Source organism: Alosa sapidissima, chromosome 4, assembly GCF_018492685.1.
Source record: "Alosa sapidissima isolate fAloSap1 chromosome 4, fAloSap1.pri, whole genome shotgun sequence".
Taxonomy (NCBI): Eukaryota; Metazoa; Chordata; class Actinopteri; order Clupeiformes; family Clupeidae; genus Alosa; species Alosa sapidissima.
In genome coordinates this window covers 36,038,920-36,059,483 of record NC_055960.1, presented here as the reverse complement: position 1 = coordinate 36,059,483, position 20,564 = coordinate 36,038,920, and the positions used below count along the sequence as shown (strand labels likewise).

The 20,564-nt window shown below is 44.7% G+C and overlaps 1 protein-coding gene across 1 annotated transcript; it reads left to right on the top strand.

Annotated features, from left to right (window-relative positions):
• Positions 1 to 349: 349 nt before the first annotated feature.
• On the top strand, positions 350 to 19,965 carry nampt2 (nicotinamide phosphoribosyltransferase 2). Its single transcript, XM_042090681.1, has 11 exons — positions 350 to 638; positions 4,061 to 4,196; positions 7,072 to 7,175; positions 7,314 to 7,442; positions 8,957 to 9,115; positions 12,213 to 12,343; positions 13,049 to 13,274; positions 14,306 to 14,425; positions 15,095 to 15,238; positions 16,638 to 16,763; positions 18,061 to 19,965. The coding sequence occupies exons 1-11, from the start codon at positions 591 to 593 to the stop codon at positions 18,226 to 18,228; spliced, it is 1,491 nt and encodes a 496-aa protein (XP_041946615.1). The 5' UTR covers positions 350 to 590; the 3' UTR covers positions 18,229 to 19,965.
• Positions 19,966 to 20,564: the final 599 nt, after the last annotated feature.

Sequence of the window (20,564 nt, the reverse complement as noted above, 5' to 3'; positions counted from 1 at the left end):
CTAAGGGAATATGTTAAACCAAGGTTTCACTTTTGATTTAGCCTATCAAGTGTTGAATTACTAGACCTCACCTTCATCATTTCTGGGAAATGCCTGAACTTTTGGACTTCTGACTTCTGACTTTAAACGTAGGCATAGTCTACTCTCCATGTTGTTGAATAAATTATAATAAATAAAATGATTACGTATGTAATATGTATCACTTCTTGCTTTATTGTCATACCCAGTGATGGTAAAATACCCAGAGTTGCTTAAAAGTAGCCGTGACAGACTGGCGTCACAACAGTTGTGTATTTGCTTGTCACGTGCTCTCTAATGCATCTGGTTAGCCCTGCCCCCTCTCTCCCACCCCCATTCAACGAGAGATGCGCCAGTGTGATTGTAGCATTCGAAACCTATTCCGTAGCTTGTGACTACCAACTTAGCAAACTACTTTAGTCAAACACCGTGGTTTACGACGCGTGAGAGTGACTTTACATACCAAGGGAGATTGCGGCATCATACCCCGCCCAAAGACTGTCACGCTGTCAATAACAGTATAAGTACCGATACTGCGAGGCGGTCAACTTCATCTGAATCACACCGCAGATATGGCAGCACAGGATTTTAATTTTTTGCTGGCCACCGATTCCTACAAGGTGAGTAACGATATTTCTTATCTTTGGCTCACTAGACAAGCCCTGACCCAGACAGAACCACTGCATTGGTTCGACCTTTCAGGTGAAAACAAAGGTTATGGGTTAGCTAGCAAGCAAGCCAGCCAACCTACATTAACGTCAGGTAATGTTAGCTAAGGTTAATTAAATGGGGGGGATCAAGTCAGGTTTCATTTTTACAAACATAGTTAACATATTAATGTGTAGGTATGGACACGATCTGTAAATTATAATAAATTTAGGGTAAGCTTCAAATAAACCTACCAAGATGAATTGTTAGTAGAAGTTAAATTAGCTATCGCTAGTAGCTAGCTAACTCCACTCATTGAGAAGCAGTGGTGGGTGGAGCTTGTGCTGAATTGCAAGTAACGTGCCAACTAACAGCCTGGGCTTTGCTTGGAAACGAAACTGTTTTGCGAAAGTGAAACACTGTTCTTAGACCAGAAATATCCTGTGATAAACTCTTATTTATGAAAAAGTTATACGTGATGGCACCTGCTACTGCCCTGTCTTTTTGGCTTGCTCCCTGTAGCTACTAATTGATACAACACAGAACTTCCACTCCTGGACGTTTCCAGTGTCGTGTTGGCATTTGACATTAGTTTACCTTACGCCAGCTCGCTTATGTTTTGGCGACATCCGCATATTTCCATATGTTGTACCGACGTTCTTGAGATGAAATCTGTTTTTTGTCAGTTCAAATTGTAATGCCAGGTTCTGTGATCAGTGATCAGTCTCCATCTAAAAGTCTACGTGCAGTCTCAGGACACTGCGGACTGCAGTTGTAGTGTGTACGTGCGTTTTTGTTGTCACCCTTCATAACATGGCATCATGGCAAGGTTCAGCAATAATCATATCTTCTGGACCTGTTATGCATTTATACATGCATTCCTGCATCATATGAATGCTTCCAGGCTTTGAGAGTCGACCTGGAATAGAAAAAGGTCACATGTAATTGGAAGATGTCATCCAGGTTTTTTTATGTGGTCTTAGTCAAATGGCAAAGGATGATTCCTAGTGTGACATCTCCAGTGACCCTGAACATGAGCATGCAAAATGCCAGCCAGTTTTCAATGCCAGTGACGTTTAGCCTACTCTCAGTTGTCTTTGAATGGCAACACTGTTGTCCTTAACACAAGGAAGATTCAACTATTTTATCGGTAAGCAAAGTTCACACTTTCCCCTAGTCTTTGACAGCATCCCTGCCAAGATGGGCGTAGATAGCTGTGATTTCATCAGCTCAGGCTGAAGAAGCAGTTTCGCTAAGGGTGAAATGAAAAACGCCTTAGTTGGCTAACTGAAAGCACCCATGCACTGTACATGAACACAATTTCCTCCCTGTGCCAAGATCAGGTTATCTTTATCACCAGAGGGACACGTGGGTCCACACATGTATCTGTTATGTAATTCATAGCAACAGGATTTGGGCTTTATCCCACTTGCATAAGTGACCGTAGTAGTAGCAGTAGTCAGCGGTAGGCCAGCCCACTGAAATATGTGCAGCTTAAGGAAATGTTCGTTGTATCAGTCCCTGTGAATTTAGTCTTCAGCTTCCTGGATTGTTGTGCCACTGTTTTGGAATGTTTGCATAACTATGGCCTTGATACATCAGCTTGTTTTTTTTTTTTTAAGGGGAGAAGACCTAACAAAACAGAGAGACAACGGTTATTAGCTGGAACCTGGCCATAAGTCTCAAAATATTCAATACACAGGCTTGTGTACAACTAAAAAGTCATCTGATGACATAAGACACAATGAAATATGGCATATCATTATAGGTGTGACAAACACCAGTCAAGGTCACAGAAGATTTATGTTTATGTTGGGAGGACATATTCAACACTTAAATAAGCATCACAAGGTTTGGTGATTAAACTTTAGTACTCACTTATTGAGCTCATAAAGCTAACCAGTTAACTTCATGTTTTGTGTGTTTGGAGTTCTTGGGATATCTTAAAACACTGAAATATAGGCAATTACTCAAAGCAGTGTATAGGCCCATTATGAATCCCCAGTCTTTTCACTTGGTGAGTGGATTTAGTATTAGCCTTTGAAGTATAGCCGTGTGTGTGGGTGTGTGTGTTTCCTTTGTCCTTCTGAAGGCATATCATGGTTATGCAATGTTTTTGTGTCATATTAGACTGACTTTGACCCCTACCTGCTCAACAAGTTGGTCATGAGTGGCTCACTGACTAAAACAAATGGCAGCATCTTGCGTGCTGCCCTTGAACGTTGAAAAAAGAGTACCGTGGAAACATTTGAATTGTTATCTTTGGTTCGAGCTCATCCACTGGCCTGTGTCACATGGCAGTGAATTTAGGCTAAACTGTGTTTATACATTTATGATCATGTTTATGACCACAAGTCTGTCTGTCTGTCTTTCTTTCTTTGATAGTGTGTTTGTTAGTGTTGGTAGAGTGAGGCCCGCCCCTATACTCTTTAGGGATCTGCGTCAGCCAGTCACCCTGGCCCTCCTGACAGACCCATTTTCCTATCAGGGTAGTATACACTCCATTAAGAGTACTGCACCCGCCACCTGCACACCCATGGACTGCCCAGTTCTCGAGTTCTTTCCCTGTCCAGAACTGAGGTTGTATCAGCTGGCTTTTGGTCTTTGGCTGTGTGAAATCAAAGGCACAGGGTCCCGGGAAATTCCTTAATTGCGCTCATGTGGCGCTCAATGTGCTTCCCTCGGCACTGGCCTGCCTCGGACGACGGCCATCATACGGCACGTGCTGGGTCTGCAAACAACATCAAGGAGGACAGAGGGTGCTGGATGGGATTGCACGAGAGAGAGAGAGCCCTGCTTCGTGGGTTGCTGTTTATAATATATTTAATTGTGACGTGTGTACACACCTGGAGGAGTAGTGGCTCTTAATTATCAATTAGGAGTCTGGGAGCAAACAAAGTAGGTTTTGTGTAGGGGACATGTGCATAGCTCTCCCTTCCACCAGATTTATCATGAGCACCCTAGTGCAGAACTTATAGTGGGACAGTAAACTGCAGGTCACGTACTTCTAGACTTTCCTGTTGACTTAGAAGGGTAGGGTAGCCTACTTTGCTCACAAGGCGTGGTTAACATTGATGCAGTCTCTTTTATAGCAGTGTTTGCCCTGCTGTTCTGGGGGGCACTGTGAGGTCTGGAGTCATGTAGCCTAAATTCCTTGGAGGTGAAAATTCCAAATATGGGCTTCCTTTGGAATGTGATGACTACACCGAATTATTTGGTAACTAGAAACCCATGGTAACTAGAATCCCATGGTAACTAGACTATACCAAAGGAAATGAAAGTCTCTGTGAGCTGTCCTTTCTTCTCTGGTTTGTTATACCTCATCCCCAAGAGTAATGACATGTCTCTCTCTCTCTCTCTCTCTGTCTCTCTCTCTGCCCTCTTGTCATTCTAGGTCACACACTACAAACAGTATCCGCCCAACGTGAGTAAAGTTTACTCGTACTTTGAGTGCCGGCGCCGGAAGGATGCCCAGTTCCACGAGGTGGTGTTCTTCGGCCTGCAGTACCTCCTGAAGAAGTACCTGGCAGGTCAGTAGTGCGTGACCCACTCTGCGGCCATCCGCTGACCCACTGCCACTCAGCGCGATCGAGCAGAGCGTGCAAGCATGCCGTTGACCGTTCTCCGTGACCTTTGTCATCAGTGAAACGTGTGTCCTGTTCATAGGGCTTGCAAGGGTGCATACCACACCAGGCCATTCCAGTACACCCCATACCGTGCCTGAAATAGAGGTTCATGAAATAAGTAATGGTCCTGTTCACTCAAAAACCTTTCCAGGAAGTACTATGATGAGTTTACTACTCCTCTCAACCAGGCCTTGATTTGCTTAAGGGACTGGTAGTTTTGATCTAGGCCTGTATTTTTTGTAGCTATTGCTGTTACTCTTTTGTCCTTTTTACTGTAGCCTGTAAGCATTTGGCCCCAAGGCTATATTATAATATATGATCATATATCATATCATATCACATCATATGATATCATAATCTACATGAAAATACTTTCAGTGTAGAGTGGGCGATATGGACAAAAAATAATTAGGGCTGTCAATCGATTAAAAAAAATAATCGAATTAATTACATACTCTGTGATTAATTAATCTAAATTAATCGCATATATAATTTTTGCTGTGAAAGTATTTTAAATATTTAAACTCAAATGAATCATTAAATAATCAGCATTAGTGACATTAAAGTTCAAAAACTCTTTTATTATTATTTTCACTGTTCAAATAATGGCCATAATAATCTATGATATGACCTAATATGCTGAGGAAATAAATTCAAAAGTGCTTTGGGAATAAGTTTTTTCAGGCTACAGATATAACCAAGGGGACACAATGAAAACAAATTAAAGGAACCATATGTAAGATTGTGGCCAAAACTGGTACTACAATCACTTTCAAATTACTGTAGAGCGGTGTATCCCCTCCCCCTCCCCCCTGACTCAAGGTTGCCAAACCGGATGTCAAAACACTACTGACTTTGTGATTAGTAGATAGGTAGAGGGTGGCGCATCAGGCCAAAACACAACATGACATAACAAAACACAACATCAACATCAGTTGAGGGCTGCAACTTCACTTTTTAAATGACAATATCCTGGCCAAACTACTGCTGTCAGTGATATAAGTATTTGAAGTGAACATGATTAATTAATGTCTAGTGACATATCAGGGCCATTTTATGATTAATTGAAATACATTTCTTACATACGGTTCCTTTAACACTCCCCTCTATGTCAACACTATTTCTTTGCATTGATGCGCGACTTAAAAGTAAATGTTCCAATCAATGACCTAGGCAGCACATTTTCTTCTCCTTCATTTTTCAGTCTAATGGTTACTGACTAGAACGGCTTGGGGTCAAAGGTCATACGGAATTGATTTATCTGCGTTATTTTTTTTAATCAGTTATTTTTTTTCTCAAATTAATTAATTGAAATGAATCAGTTATTTTGACAGCCCTAAAAATAATATCTCAATATTTTTTGTGATTTTGACGATAACGATAATTAGTCGATAGGCTACCCTTTAAAATAAATGTATAAAAGTCTGAGTTAGGCCTACTTTACAGCTATAATAATAACCAGTAACCTAACCTGTGACTTTTTAACCAAATCAACCAATGCATTGTCACTCTATGACACATTTCCAATTCTGCCCCCACTTGTGTGGCAATTGACATGAGCTACATTAGAGAAGATGAACAGTTTCCCAAGTGAAAGTCTGAAACTGAAGTTCCCTTCAAAAACCTTTACTTAGGATTCACTGTAAAACTAAGCAGACCAACAGAGTATATCTCAGTTATTTCCTTTGAGGTTTTGTTTAAGAGCAATCATAGGCTAACATTCCAAGTTACAGAATAGAAACTAATGCGTTAGCTTATGGCTAATGTATATGAGAAATCCCATAGAGATGCTAATGGTTAGCGGTTTAACAAACCAGAGAAGGAAGGACCGAATATGGTTAACGGTTAATCGATAAACATAGATATTTAGAGCAAACTTCAGTCCATTTACAAAAGGGTTAGGCCTACATGAGAAGAGTTCTTTTTTACAACTGACTATTAAAATACTCAAAGGCTAATGTTTTCTCTCCATATAATACCATGTAGGAAAAAAACGTGACTCATCAATGCTACTTGAACAGAAGTAGCCACACAAAATCCCAAGTAGTCTACCTCTTGCTGCACAAAATAAAGATTAGGCATGCGTGTGACAACTGGACCCACTAGTGATCATGTGACACTTGCTCTGCTGCAGCCAGGGCCTTCTCCCGCATAGACCTCCTGGATTTAGTAAATGTATGGGGCTTCAATGCGTGATTTCGATATTCCCATAAGTAATTTAAATACTCGATAATGTCAATTTGTTGTTTTAACAATGTGCAATCACGATAATATCGCAGACGATATTTATCGCCCACCCCTATTTCAATGAGATGATTATTTCTTGAGAGATTACTTTAGCATGTGTAGTTGCATAGTTCTGATGTGACCACTGTGAATGCAGAACATCCTGAAATCATGTGTCAAATGTGTGAATAGTGATCATAGGTCAAGCAGGCCTGGCCAACCCCACTACCCCCCAGGCCTGGCCAACCCCACTACCCCCCAGCCCTGTCTTTGAGAGAACTGATGGCAGCCCTCTCCTCTATGTGAGCAGGGATTTTCTGCTTCTCAGCAAGCACCCCCCTCACCCCCCATGGGGCATTTGTTGCTGTTTGGAACTGGTGAATCCTTTTAGTTGCCCTGGTTTAACCTTTTGTTTGCGGAGTTGCTAATATGCAGTGGGAGAGTCTCCGAAGCTTGCTCAGCTGCGACAGTGATGTGCATGTGGAGTTAATTGGGTGCTTTTTGGTTTTATGCTTCTGCCCTCTGACCCTGGTCATCCAACCACGCTCCTCAGGTCCCGTCATCACGGAGGAGAAGATTCAGGAGGCCCAGCAGTTCTTCCATTTGCACTTTAAACAAAAGGTGTTTGATGAAGACGGTTGGAGAAGAGTTCTGGAGGTAAGAGCGACATTCCTTACAGAGGACAACAGGCATTCAGTAACAGTGACAAGTCCCACGGATTTGTCTGTGATTGACAAAAGAAGTCCACAGCAAAGTGATTTGTGATGCATCATTTTTCTTGTTGTCTGTTGTCAGAAACATGATGGACGCCTTCCCATCCGAATCAAAGCCGTTCCTGAAGGAAAAATCATTCCGAGGGGGAACGTCCTTTTCACAGTTGAGAATACAGATCCAGATTTCTTCTGGCTCACCAATTACGTTGAGGTACTCTGACCATATATTTTGTCATCTCTATCTTTTACTTTGTGTACTTGATGTATGTATGATGCATGTATGACGATTGTTCAAAATTCTGTGCCTTTAAATCATTAGCAGACTTCAGGGAAGATCTTCATAGAACAAAAAGTTTCATAGCAGAATTATGTTTAGCCTTTGATTAAGCAATTTCTTCCAGTCTGTGAGTGCACAGCTGACAGACTGTGTCTAATGGAACCTTTCTGCCCAGTTTGTGTGTTCCGAGACTAGAGCACAGCGTTGTTGTGTGTGGGTGTCCACGGTAGGGATGTCATAATTCTCCAAATCCTCGATTTGATTTCATTTTCAATTTTAAAGTCACGATTAGATTTTCGATCTTTTTTTAAATATTACTATTAATGCATTCCTTATGTTATTGATTTTTTTGGCCTTTTCCTTTTCTGTTTCGAGGGGCTTTTATTTTGAAACCGCGTTTTATTTTGAAACCGCAAGGTTGTAATGTAAACAGAACAAGGCTAAACAGAGACGTGAACATAGTGAAATGAAACAACACAGAAGGATAATTTGATTGTTTCAGCACACTCCGAAGAGACCCAAGGTTAGTGTTCATGGAATATGTTTATCAATGTGCATTTTAAGCCTTAAAGTAATTTTGGATTGTAACTAGGTCATCTTTTCACTTGCTAAGTTGAGTAGGCTAAGTTAGTGTTAATTGACGTGAATGAACGACAAAATACTTCCACACCGGTGATTTCAGAGTAGCAAGAGGGGCTTCAATTTCGGTAGGTCGATGTGCATATTTTAACTGGCTGATTTCGGTAGGTCGATGTGCATATTTTAACTGGCTGATTTCGGTAGGTCGATGTGCATATTTTAACTGGCTGCGTCCTAACATTAGAGGAGTGTTGACCAGCAGTTCAGCGTGTGCGTGCGTCTTGGCATACATGCTAGACATCGCATTGGGGGTGTGGCTGCATCGGCGATTCTACTTTTGAGTTCGAAGTTCGAGATTGAGATGTAATTTCGATCAATTTCGATATAAAATCGAAATCATGACACCCCTAGTCTATGGGTGGTAGCGTTGTTCTGTGTCAGTGTCCATGGGCATGGTGCTAGCGTTTGTTTAGCCGGCCAGCGGCCCAGCTCCCAGAGGCAGCCAGGTGGCTGTAATTAGCCAAATGAGGTCAGCGCTGATTCTGGTGGCTGATTCAGCTGATCAGCTGGACTGCCACCCCATTGGTCCCTTGATCACCAGTGGCCGCAACATCCGATGGCTGGCCCCCTGACACCCACACCCTGGCTCTGTCTGTCGGACACACACACGCGCGATACACAATACACACACATGCACGCGTACACTTTGAACTCATTGGCCTTTTTCTCCCTTTACATTCCCTCTTTCTCTCTCTCTCACTCTCTCTCTCACTCACTCTCTCTCTCTCTCTCTCTCACTCACTCTCTCTCTCTCTCTCTCTCTCCCTCCCTCTTTCTCTCTCTCTCACTCTCTCTCTCTTTCTGTCCAGACCATGCTGGTGCAGATGTGGTACCCCATCACCGTGGCGACGATCTCCCGAGAGTTCAAAAAGATCCTGGCCAAGCACCTGAAGTCCACCTCGGGCAGTCTGGAGGGCCTGGACTTCAAGCTGCACGACTTTGGCTACCGGGGGGTGTCCTCTCAGGAGGTGAGGGCCACACCATACTAGAACTCCCCACCTCCCTTCCCAATATTCATTGCTTGGTTATTGTGTTGAAGATTTATTATTGATGTGTTATAGCTATATCAGAACTCCCCCTATTACCGTCGGTCCCGTATTTCCGCCGTCTTGCGTGTATATGTCACTTAATATCCATTTCTATACAAACCAAGACAGCGGACTCCTAAAGAAACGCAACCACCCACACCATAGGTGTATCTAAATTAGCTATGTACCAAAAATGACATTTTACCGTGACTCGAAGAGCTGTAAACAGTGTTGTAAGGCTGCGTGTACACAACCGCATGGAGCTCCAGTGGAATTTTAATTTCATGGCGAGAATTCTCGGTCTAACCGTTCATGTGCCGTTGAAACGGTGTAAATGGGCGACCCATCAGGCTAGCACTATAACTCCGAGCGTGGTAAACAAAATCGGATATTTCAGGCAGTAAATGCTCCCGTTAAGAACTAAACCAGATTTTGTTCAAATTTACACATCTATGGCTACTGAAAAATGTAAGGTTCATTTAGTAAATGTTATTTTGAAGTGTTAAAAAACATCGTTGTTTTAGAATTTCTGAACAAAAGTGGTGATAATTGGGGGTGTTACGATAGCATTGTCCAGTTTGTAAACTGTAAAGCAAAGTATACCGTCATGTCCATTTCGCTTTTTATTCTGCTCCATATCCAAAACGAGGGAGGCTCCCAAATCAACAGTTAACTATACCTTATTTTAGAATAGAGAGAAATAATAAATCAAATACAAATCAGGGATACACACACACACACCGCAGGGAGCTGACCTTTTGGCAGTGCACAAGACTGACCGAGGCAACCTCTTTTTCATTTCATAGCTTCGAGTCAATTCAGCATTCATATATTACCACTAAATCTGCATTGGAATGCTCTGGTCACCAGTATTCTTTCAGCGTCACATAATTAACTCAGTAGCCCCGTCTTAGTGAGCGGTTTTCTGCTGTAGGGTGTGTGTGTGTGTTTCTCTTTGGCGTCACTGGCGTGGCATCCACTTCAGACATCGCATGCGTGGAGAGTAGCGTGCGCTGAAAAGGTCGGCGCCGCGTCACCTGCGCTCACGTCACCTGCGCTCACGTCACCTGCGCTCACGTCACCTACGCTCACGTCACCTACGCTCACGTCAGCGCAGAGGGAGAGCCAGGTGGAGTGGAACTGGAGTGAACTAGTCGCTGCGCTTCTCCGCACGCTTTCTGATTGGCCGTCGTGATTTCGTGGTTTTGACATTGAGATGGTCAAAAATTACCATTTGCCCCAGCTGTGGCGCAACTGGCTGGGGTACATGCACCGTATGCCGGCGACCTGGGTTCGATTCCCGCCCCATGGTCCTTTCCGGATCCTACCCCGACTCTCTTTCCCACTCACTTCCTGTCGTTCTCCACTGTCCTATCTGATTAAGCCCAAAAATATACTTAATTTTTTTTTTTTTTTAAATTACCATTTGATTTGGATAAGATGCGGCTTTGGATGAGATGACGTTGTTGTTGTTGACTTATTATGTTGGCTAAGCTAATATGTTCAAAAGATAAACAGATGGAAGTCAGTAAGCTCACAGCGCAGAGCGGCAGGTTATCAGTAGATTGGATTTGAGTGATCCATGTTAAGTAGTTGTGCTGTCGTTGACGGTGGCCATTTAATGGCTTCTAGGATAAAGGTGAAATTGAAAAGAGAGAGTCCAAGTCATCTATATGTCTGCAGGCTATCCTCTGGCATTTTCTGGCAGTGATGCTATTATATCATTACATGTATTGAAGTAGACCACACATGTATCTTGTGCTAATAGTCCTAATGCTCTTCCCGTATGAGCAGTACCCTCGGCACACATGTATCTTGTGCTAATAGTCCTAATGCTCTTCCCGTATGAGCAGTACCCTCGGCCTTCACTCTGAGCCTCTTCCACAGCTTCACTGTCTGTGGTTGAATGATGGTTTTCTTAAGGGTGGACAGGATGTGGATGGTATTGACTTTTCTTTCTGTCGGCTCTGACTCGTCCCTCATATAAGTCATTGATCCAGTGTCATGGAGGGGTGGCTGATTGTCCTCGTCCTCTATATATGTATTTATTTATCTATTTGTCGTTCACCACCAGCACTGGGGGCAGAAAAATAGCTATATGGACACAATGGCCTTCACACTGCCTCCTGCAACTCATGCCTGCCACGCGTAGTGGGCCAAGGCTGCAAGGAATGGTCTCTCTCTCTCTCTCTCTCTCTCTCTAGGTGTGCACACATCATTTATTATGGCTAAAGAGATGTCTCTTAAGGTTGTTATAATCACTGTCTTCATTGCTACCATTATCATGATCCTTTACTGGCTCCAAAGGTTAATTATTTCCAATTGCCTCTTCCACAAAAAATGAGTTGCCATCGGATGGCTGCTCTCCCAAGCACCTGGCGGACTCTGCCTCTATTTACTCAGTTTGATTGACAGACGGCATCCCCATGTGGGAATAGGGCTTTGCCTCCCATCTCCCGCTAATAAAGCCTTTTAAATACAGCATGAGGTCCCAGTGTAAGACTTTTCTGCTAGCGGTGGCGAATGCCATCAGCTGGTGGCCTTATCAGCAGTGATGTCCGTCATTATAATGGAGGTGACAAGCGGCAAGAGCGTCACTGGAGTTCCTGCGCTTTTGAGAAATGAGGGATGAGGAAGACGCCAAACGCCAGAACATCGCCAGAGTGTGTTCCATCTTCAGAGCACACACAACTGCTTTTCCAATAAAAGTGCAGATTATGATATCCTAGGAGGGAACAGCAGTGTTGTGCCTGTGGTTTGTGTGCTTGTGGTTTGTGTGCCTGTGGTGTGTGTGCCTGTGGTGTGTGTGCCTGGTGGTATGAACGTATGTTATTTTGATTTGACACAATATCACTTGGATTTGAAGTACACAGGATAGCTTTACTAGTATTGAGCAAACATACAGCAAATGCAATGATTTCGATCTCACCGGAATCTGTAACCTGTATTTGTAACTGGTGTGTCTCTCTCCCCCTCTCTCTCTCTCTCTCTCTATCCCTCTCTCTCTCTCTCTATCTCTATCCCTCTCTCTCTCTAGTCGGCAGCTCTGGGAGGTGCAGCCCACCTGGTAAACTTCTGCAGCACGGACACAGTGGCCGGACTCCTCATGGCCCAGCGCTACTACGGCTGCCCCATGGCCGGCTTCTCCATCCCCGCTGCAGAGCACAGGTGAGAGGCCAAACACGCACACAGACACACACACACATTCATTTTGGCCGATTACACATCGAATCAGCCAGTGGCTGTCGGCCTCAATGACCAGTCTGATTGGCGAAGTGCTAGCCCTTGACTAAACATTCTCGGACCATTAGCCCTACATTCAGCATTGTACGCTATGAACCCATTTTGATATACTATCCTAACATATTTTAGTCGGCACTTTTTTGACCGACCCGGGGAGACGGAAACGGTAGCCGACTGGTCAGTCCGATTGCTTTTGTGCCGACGGTTTGGTGCGTCCCGGCCCAAAGGCATTGCTGTTTTTTTAGGTGTGATCCTGATAAGTGTATGCGTCAGGCACTGCTAGACTGTTAGACAAAACGCAATTAAAAGCCTGTATAATCACATCAGATCACGCCTGCTTAAAGGTGATGGGTTTTAAAAATAGTGACTTTAAGACACCATCCTCCATCAACAGCACCTTCTCATCCATTAATTTCTCTCTCTCTCTCTCTCTCTCTCTCTCTCTCTCTCTCTCTCTCTCTCTCTCTCTCTCTCTCTCTCTCCTCAAATACAAATTTGAAAAATCTTATTGAATTATTTGTTTTATCTATTTTATTTGAGCTTTATTTAACTATTTGTTTGTTTGTTTGTTTACAACAAAGTAAACAAACAAACATTACTAAAAGCAAACATTGTGCGTTCTGTTGTCAGCACCATCATCTCATGGGGCCGGACTCGGGAGAAGGAGGCCTACGAGAGCCTGCTGGAGCAGTTCCCCACCGGGCCCGTGGCTGTGGTCAGCGACAGCTACGACATCTTCAAGGCCTGCAAGCACATCTGGGGCGACAAGCTGAAGGACCGCGTCACGGAGCGCAGCGAGGACTCTGCACTGGTCATCCGGCCCGACTCAGGGGACCCCGCCGAGACCCTGCTGGAGGTGGGCACCGCCGCCAACACACACACACACACACACACACACCGCCGCCAACACTCTCACACACACACACACACAGACACACGCACCTCGCCGAGACCCTGCTGGAGGTGGGCACCGCCGCCAACACACACACACACGCACACACACACACACACACACACACACACACACACACACACACACACACCACCGCCAACACACACACACACACACACACACACACACACACACACACACACACACACGCACCTCGCCGAGACCCTGCTGGAGGTGGGCACCGCCGCCAACACTCACACACACACACACACACACACACACACACCGCCGCCAACACTCACACACGCACTCACACACACACTCGCACTCACACACACACTCGCACTCACACACACACTCACACACACACGCACACGCACACGCACTCACACACACGCACCCCGCTGAGACCCTGCTGGAGGTGGGCACCGCCGCCAACACACTCACACACACACACACTCACACACGCACTCACGCACTCACGCACTCACACACACACTCGCACACGCACAAAGGGCATGGACAGACAAACAGACAGAAACACTATGTGATCTGAGTTTAGCAGAGCCATCTCACACAGAATGTGAAGATTACTAGACTATGTTGAGCATCTTCACCTACACTTGTCTTTAGGTTACTTCTACTAGTCATTCCTTTTCCATGGGGGTAAACACATTTTCATAGTTGCATTGGAATTGTACACCAGTAATTGATAGACAGACAGAAAGCCTTTGAACGGCACAGCGACCAGTCGGTGAGGTAAGGAGTGTGGTAGAATGATATGTGATATTTTTAGACTTGTGACTCATCGATTGCCTCTGATATTTGCCTGTTGCACCAAGCGTTTTTCTTTTTTTATGTCATGAGATGTCGGAGTCTGAACTGAATTCCCCCCAACTCTCTCTCTCTCTCTCTCTCTCTCTCTCTCTCTCTCTCTCTCTCTCTCTCTCTCTCTCTCTCTCTCTCTCTCTCTCTCTCTCTCTCTCTGCCCCCAGGTGATAAAGATTCTGGGGGAGAGCTTCGGCTTCACTTTAAATTCGAATGGCTACAAGGTGCTGCCGTCCTACCTGCGTATCATCCAGGGTGACGGCATCGATCTGAAGTCTATCGAGGAGGTGAGGATTAAATAACAACCCCAGCTGACCTCTCTTGTTGACCTCTTTGGTTTCATTTGAAAGAGATTATTCTGGATTGTGCTGTGTGCATGTCTTGGCAAGAGGCATAGCCTGATCATATATAATGCTTTAAGTGTAAGTATAAGTATATATATTGGGATAAATGCAGAGACCAAATTTCCCTCACGGGATCAAAAGAGTATATATACTTACACTTACACTTACACTTTTGATCCCATGAGAGAACTTTGGTCTCTGCATTTATCCCAATCTGTGAATTAGTGAAACACACTCAGTACACAGTGAACACACAGTGAGGTGAAGCACACACTAATCCCGGCACAGTGAGCTGCCTGCAACAACAGCGGCGCTCGGGGAGCAGTGAGGGGTTAGGTGCCTTGCTCAAGGGCACTTCAGCCGTTCCTACTGGTCGGGGTTCGAACCGGCAACCCTCCAGTTACAAGTCCGAAGCCCTAACCAGTAGGCCACGGCTGCCCCCCTGAATGTATGATAATATAATTCAGAAAAACAGTTAGCCACTGATTAGGCTGGTTTGGGTTCACTCCAGTATCAAGTGCTTTCTGCCACGCTGGTGAAGTGAAGCCACCAGTGCAGACCCACCCACCAATCACGGCTCCCTCAGTGCTAACGCTCGTCTGTGATTGGCAGATTCTGGTGAAGCTGAGCGAGCAGGGTTGGAGCGTGGAGAACGTGTTCTTCGGCTGCGGCAGCGCTCTGCTGCAGAAGCTCAACAGGGACACGCTCAACTGCGCCTTCAAGTGCAGCTACGTGGAGTCCGTCAACGGCAAGGGGGTGAGTTATCCCCGTTATCCTTTATCGACTGGACAGTAAAAAGTAGACAAGAAATGAGTGGGATTTAGAGATGAGAGATGGGGTGTGGGATTGAGAGATGGGGTGTGGGATTGAGAGATGGGGGTGTGGGATTGAGAGATGGGGGTGTGGGATTGAGAGATGGGGTGTGGGATTGAGAGATGGGGTGTTGGATTTAGAGATGAGAGATGGGGGTGTTGGATTGAGAGATGGGGTGTTGGATTGAGAGATGGGGGTGTTGGATTGAGAGATGGGGTGTGGGATTGAGAGATGGGGTGTGGGATTGAGAGATGGGGTGTGGGATTTAGAGATGGGGTGTTGGATTTAGAGATGAGAGATGGGGTGTTGGATTGAGAGATGGGGGTGTGGGATTGAGAGATGAGAGATGGGGGTGTTGGATTGAGAGATGGGGTGTGGGATTGAGAGATGGGGGTGTTGGATTTAGAGATGGGGGTGTTGGATTTAGAGATGAGAGATGGGGGTGTTGGATTGAGAGATGAGAGATGGGGGTGTTGGATTGAGAGATGGGGTGTGGGATTTAGAGATGGGGTGTGGGATTTAGAGATGGGGTGTGGGATTGAGAGATGGGGTGTTGGATTTAGAGATGAGAGATGGGGGTGTTGGATTGAGAGATGAGAGATGGGGGTGTTGGATTGAGAGATGGGGTGTGGGATTTAGAGATGGGGTGTGGGATTTAGAGATGGGGTGTGGGATTGAGAGATGGGGTGTTGGATTTAGAGATGAGAGATGGGGTGTTGGATTGAGAGATGGGGTGTTGGATTGAGAGATGGGGTGTTGGATTGAGAGATGACGGATAGACTGGAACCCGGGTCTCCATGGGAACTGGACCCGTATGTGGTGTGGGATTCGTTTGGGCTATTTCCCTCTCAATTGTTTTTTTTTTTTTTTTTTTGGACTCTACACTCCAGTTCTCTCTCCAGAGACACACAGTGCTGCCAAACATGCCACACACGGAGTGTTGCATAAACACTTTTATTGGGGAGGGTCAAACATTGGCATGGCCTTAACTCTTCCAGCCGTCGCAGATTAGCAGTGCCAACAGCTCACTCTGTCTGCATCTCTGCACATTCCCAAACGCTCACCTTCTGTCCAATATTTGTGCAGCGGGACTAATAAGAGCTAATTAGACAGCTCTGACGCTTGTTTCTATTGATTGGGTCATTGATTGGGGACCATGAGAAATCAGCCCTCCACAGTGCTGAAGCCAGCCTGAGATTAGAGTCTCTCCATCTGTCAGAGGTGTGTGTGTGTGTGTGTGTGTGTGTGTGTGTGTGTGTGTGTGTGTGTGTGTGTGTGTGTGTGTGTGTGTGTGTGTGTGTGTGTGTATTCATGGGGTCCCAAACCTTGTTTGCTGTTGCAGACGGATGTGTACAAGCAGCCAGTGACGGACCCGTCCAAAGGCTCAAAGCGGGGTCGCCTGTCCCTTCGCAAGAACTCGGACGGCTTCATCGAGACGGTGGAGCGCGGCGTGGGCAAGCCAGAGGAGGTGAGACCCCTTTGAGTCCCGCTCGTGCGCCCACACTCACATTCACACACACACACACACACGCACACACAGAAAGATAGAGAGCGAAACATATGCAGACACACCTATGAAAGGACGGACGCACACACACACACACACACACACACACACACACATACTTGTCAGTTGATTCTGATTAGTTGGCATGCTGCACCTACTCTATTTCCTTTGATCACTCTACATCCTGTACACAAGCTAAGGGAGCTATTTATAGACCATACACATACAGAGTCATCTGTACACACACACACACACACACACACACACACACAGTCGGCTCTGGCATTGTACTGCACATGTGGAGCATGCTTTTAACTGGTATCCATGTTTCGTCTCTCTCCATATAAGTAGGCTTAATAAATCATATGTGTATGTGTTCTATGAAACCCTTTGAACCTGAAAATAATGACAAGCCATCTTTGTTGCACTCAAGTAGTGTCCATCACCCCTCAGCACCTCTGCAAATGTCTTTCTCCTTGCCTGCAACAGATGATCCATTTATCGCTTTAAGAATAAGAAAAGCTTCCCAGGGTCAAAAATGTTTGTTGCCGTAAAACTACAGGGTGCTCATTGAAATGGGCCTCTGTGTCATAAATGAGGGAAAAAAGCAATAGAATTGAGGCCCTGCTGTGGGGAAGAAAAAAAGCAATAGAATTGAGGCCCTGCTGTGGGGAAGGAGAGAAAGGAGGGAAGAGAATACTGGAGATTCCAATAGGTTTCTATTCTTATGGGAACATTTGCTAACGACTTGAGCAGTATCCTTGGTCCATTACCATCAGATAAAGCTCATCCTCACTCTCTCACTCCCTTTCTCTCTCTCTCTCTCTCTCTCTCTCTCTCTCTCTCTCTCACTCCCTTTCTCTCTCTCTCTCTCTCTCTCACTCCCTTTCTCTCTCTCTCTCTCTCTCTCTCACTCCCTTTCTCTCTCTCTCTCTCCCTTACACACTCTCTCTCTCACTCACTCTGTCTCTCTGTCTGCCTCTCTCTCACTCATTTACACACTCTCTCTCTCTCTCCCCTCTCTCTCTCTCTCTCTCTCTGCCTCTCTCTCACTCATTTACACACTCTCTCTCTCTCTCCCTCTCTCTCTCTCTCTCTCTCTCTCTCTCTCTCTCTCTCTCTCTCTCTCTCTCCCTCCCTTACACTCTCTCTTCTCTCTCTCTCTCTCTCTCTCACTCATTTACACACTCTCTCTCTCTCTCTCTCTCTCTCTCTCTCTCTCTCTCTCTCACACTCTCACACTCTCTCTCCCTCTCAGGACATGCTGGTCACTGTGTTTGAGAACGGCACCATCCTGCAGGACTACACCCTGGAGGAGATCCGTAAGAACGCGCGGCTGTCCGAGGACGACATGGCGCCCGCGCAGCACAATCATAACGAGCTCAACGGCCTTCACCACAAGCACATCATGAATGGCGTCCACTGATTGGACAGTCCATTTCCCCACCACACCCCCTGTCTGTCCGTCTGCACTGTGTACATCATTGACCCCCATTGATCCTCACTGACTCAAACTGACCTGTCGTTGTCTCTTGATTGAGGTGAAAGATCATGTGCTTGTTTCTCTTGACACTTAAAGACAAAAACAAACAAAACAAAAGAAGAAAGAGACACATTTTAATGCCATGGCTACGGTCATGTCTGATTCTTTCTTTTTAACCCACAGTGTTTGCCAGCTCATTTTTACTGGCTTTCAAGACTGTTGTTTATTTGTTGTTGTTTTTAAAAGACTTTTAAGCGTTCCACGGATTATTATTTTTTCTTTTTCCTCTCTCTGGTAGCCATTTTTCTTTCAAGCTTCTGCAGCACTGCGTCGGCGTTAGCACGCAACTCTTTGAATGCCAAATGGTTGACTTTGGGATGTATATTCCCGTCTGTGTATATACTTTTGTTGATTTTCAAGCGACTGAGAAGATATTCCTTTGGCTTCACGTGGAGGTGTTTCACCTGCTTCTCTTCTAAGTCAAAGACACATGGGAGGATATTGAAACTATAGCATCCAATCAAACAGCTTGATTCCTTCTTATGTGTCAGCTCAGCGAATGCCTGTCCTGACTTGTTGTGTGGCCTGTTCAACCCTGATCCCTGATCTTCTGCCATGTAACTGGAAGGGTGTCTGTTTTAAGCCATTACCTTTAACCATAGGTAAAATCGGTTCAGTTTCAACCGGCTGATAACTGTTGATAACTAAACGAATGCTCCAGTGAGCAATCACTACTGCCACTGTCACTCTATGCAGTCCACCCGGCAAGACACATGCTCCTTCGGCCAGAGATGGTCATTTTCTTCGACTAGACTCTAGGTTCTATAGATCTGTAGTGGTAATGAAGTAATGGTACACTGAAAAGATACTTGATGATGATGATGTTATTATAATAATTATTTTTTGCTCTGATTCTTGATAAGTGTGCCGTGTATGTGTATATATATATACACACACACATGAATATGTGTTGGATTTGGTTAGAGAGCACATGCTGAGTTTGTGCAGAGGTGGGGTAGGGGGCAGTTCTGAGGGTCTGCTGGTCTGCAGCTCTGGAGGTCAGCGGCCGCCTTTAGAACCCCTGGAAGGTACCCGTCAGAGAGGAGCCGGTTCCTCTCAGGTCACGGCACGCAAATTGTTCTTCCTTTGCTTGAAAACGGCAACAATTTCTTTATGTAAACCTTGTGTGTGTGTGTGTGTGTGTGTGTGTGTGTGTGTGTGTGTGTGTGTGTTTGTTTGTCTGTCTGTTTATTTGTGCATGTATGTTGGAGAGAGGGTGTATTTGTGCTGCCTTAATTAGCGAGTGGAGAATATTCATGGCATGTTAAAAAGTTAAAATCCTTTGGCCATTATATCTCCACGTCGCTGTTTAAGAATATGCTGCTGCATTTAAATGTTGCTGTTTTTTTCTCTGGTGGCCAATTTAGGCAATGCTGTTTAAAGAAATAACCAATTTACTGCGTAATTTGACAATTTGATATGAAGCAGTTGACCCTACCTCCTTTTTTCTATACCAACAATAATGTATATTAATATAAAATGTGATGATAATTCACTAAAATAGTGTAATATTCTTTTATGTAAATATTGATGAATATAATATTGTTTTTCCTTCTTTTTGCTGTACAAAAGTAATATTTTGTATCAGATAATTAAACGGACCTTTTACTTATAACTTAACAGCAACACCTCTACTGTGTCCAGAACATTTTATTCAATGCTTAGCCTACATGTTTAATAGGAATATTGGTTATACCCAAGTGTATTTTATTCAATGCTTAGCCTACATGCTTCAAAGGAATATTGGTTATACCCAAGTGTATTAGAAAGAGGACTTTCCATATACATCAGTTGAACATAGTCTGTGATTCTAATCCAGATCCAGTTGCTTGGGCTGTTCCATACACTCCTCCATCCAATCAACATTTTGCTCTAGAAGCTTGAAAGGAGGGGCCAATTTGATGAGTTATTTAGCTGAAATAGCAGCAAATTTAAATGGCAAGAGTGCATCTGCTGGTAAATGACTTTACAGCATTTTAACCACGACCATTTCACCAGATATAAATAGGGAGTGCCCTTTCAGTCAACCTTTTGACTCTTCATAGCTCTCATAGCTGTGTATAAATGGCCATGCCACTGCAGAAAGTGCTCCCCTGGGAATGTTCACATCATTCGAGAGGCCGAGCCATTCAAACACATCTTGTAGCCTACTATCACTACAAGGCGGAAAGCTTGAAGGCCCAGGAGTGTATTCCAGGTAGGTGCTTTAGAGGCATACC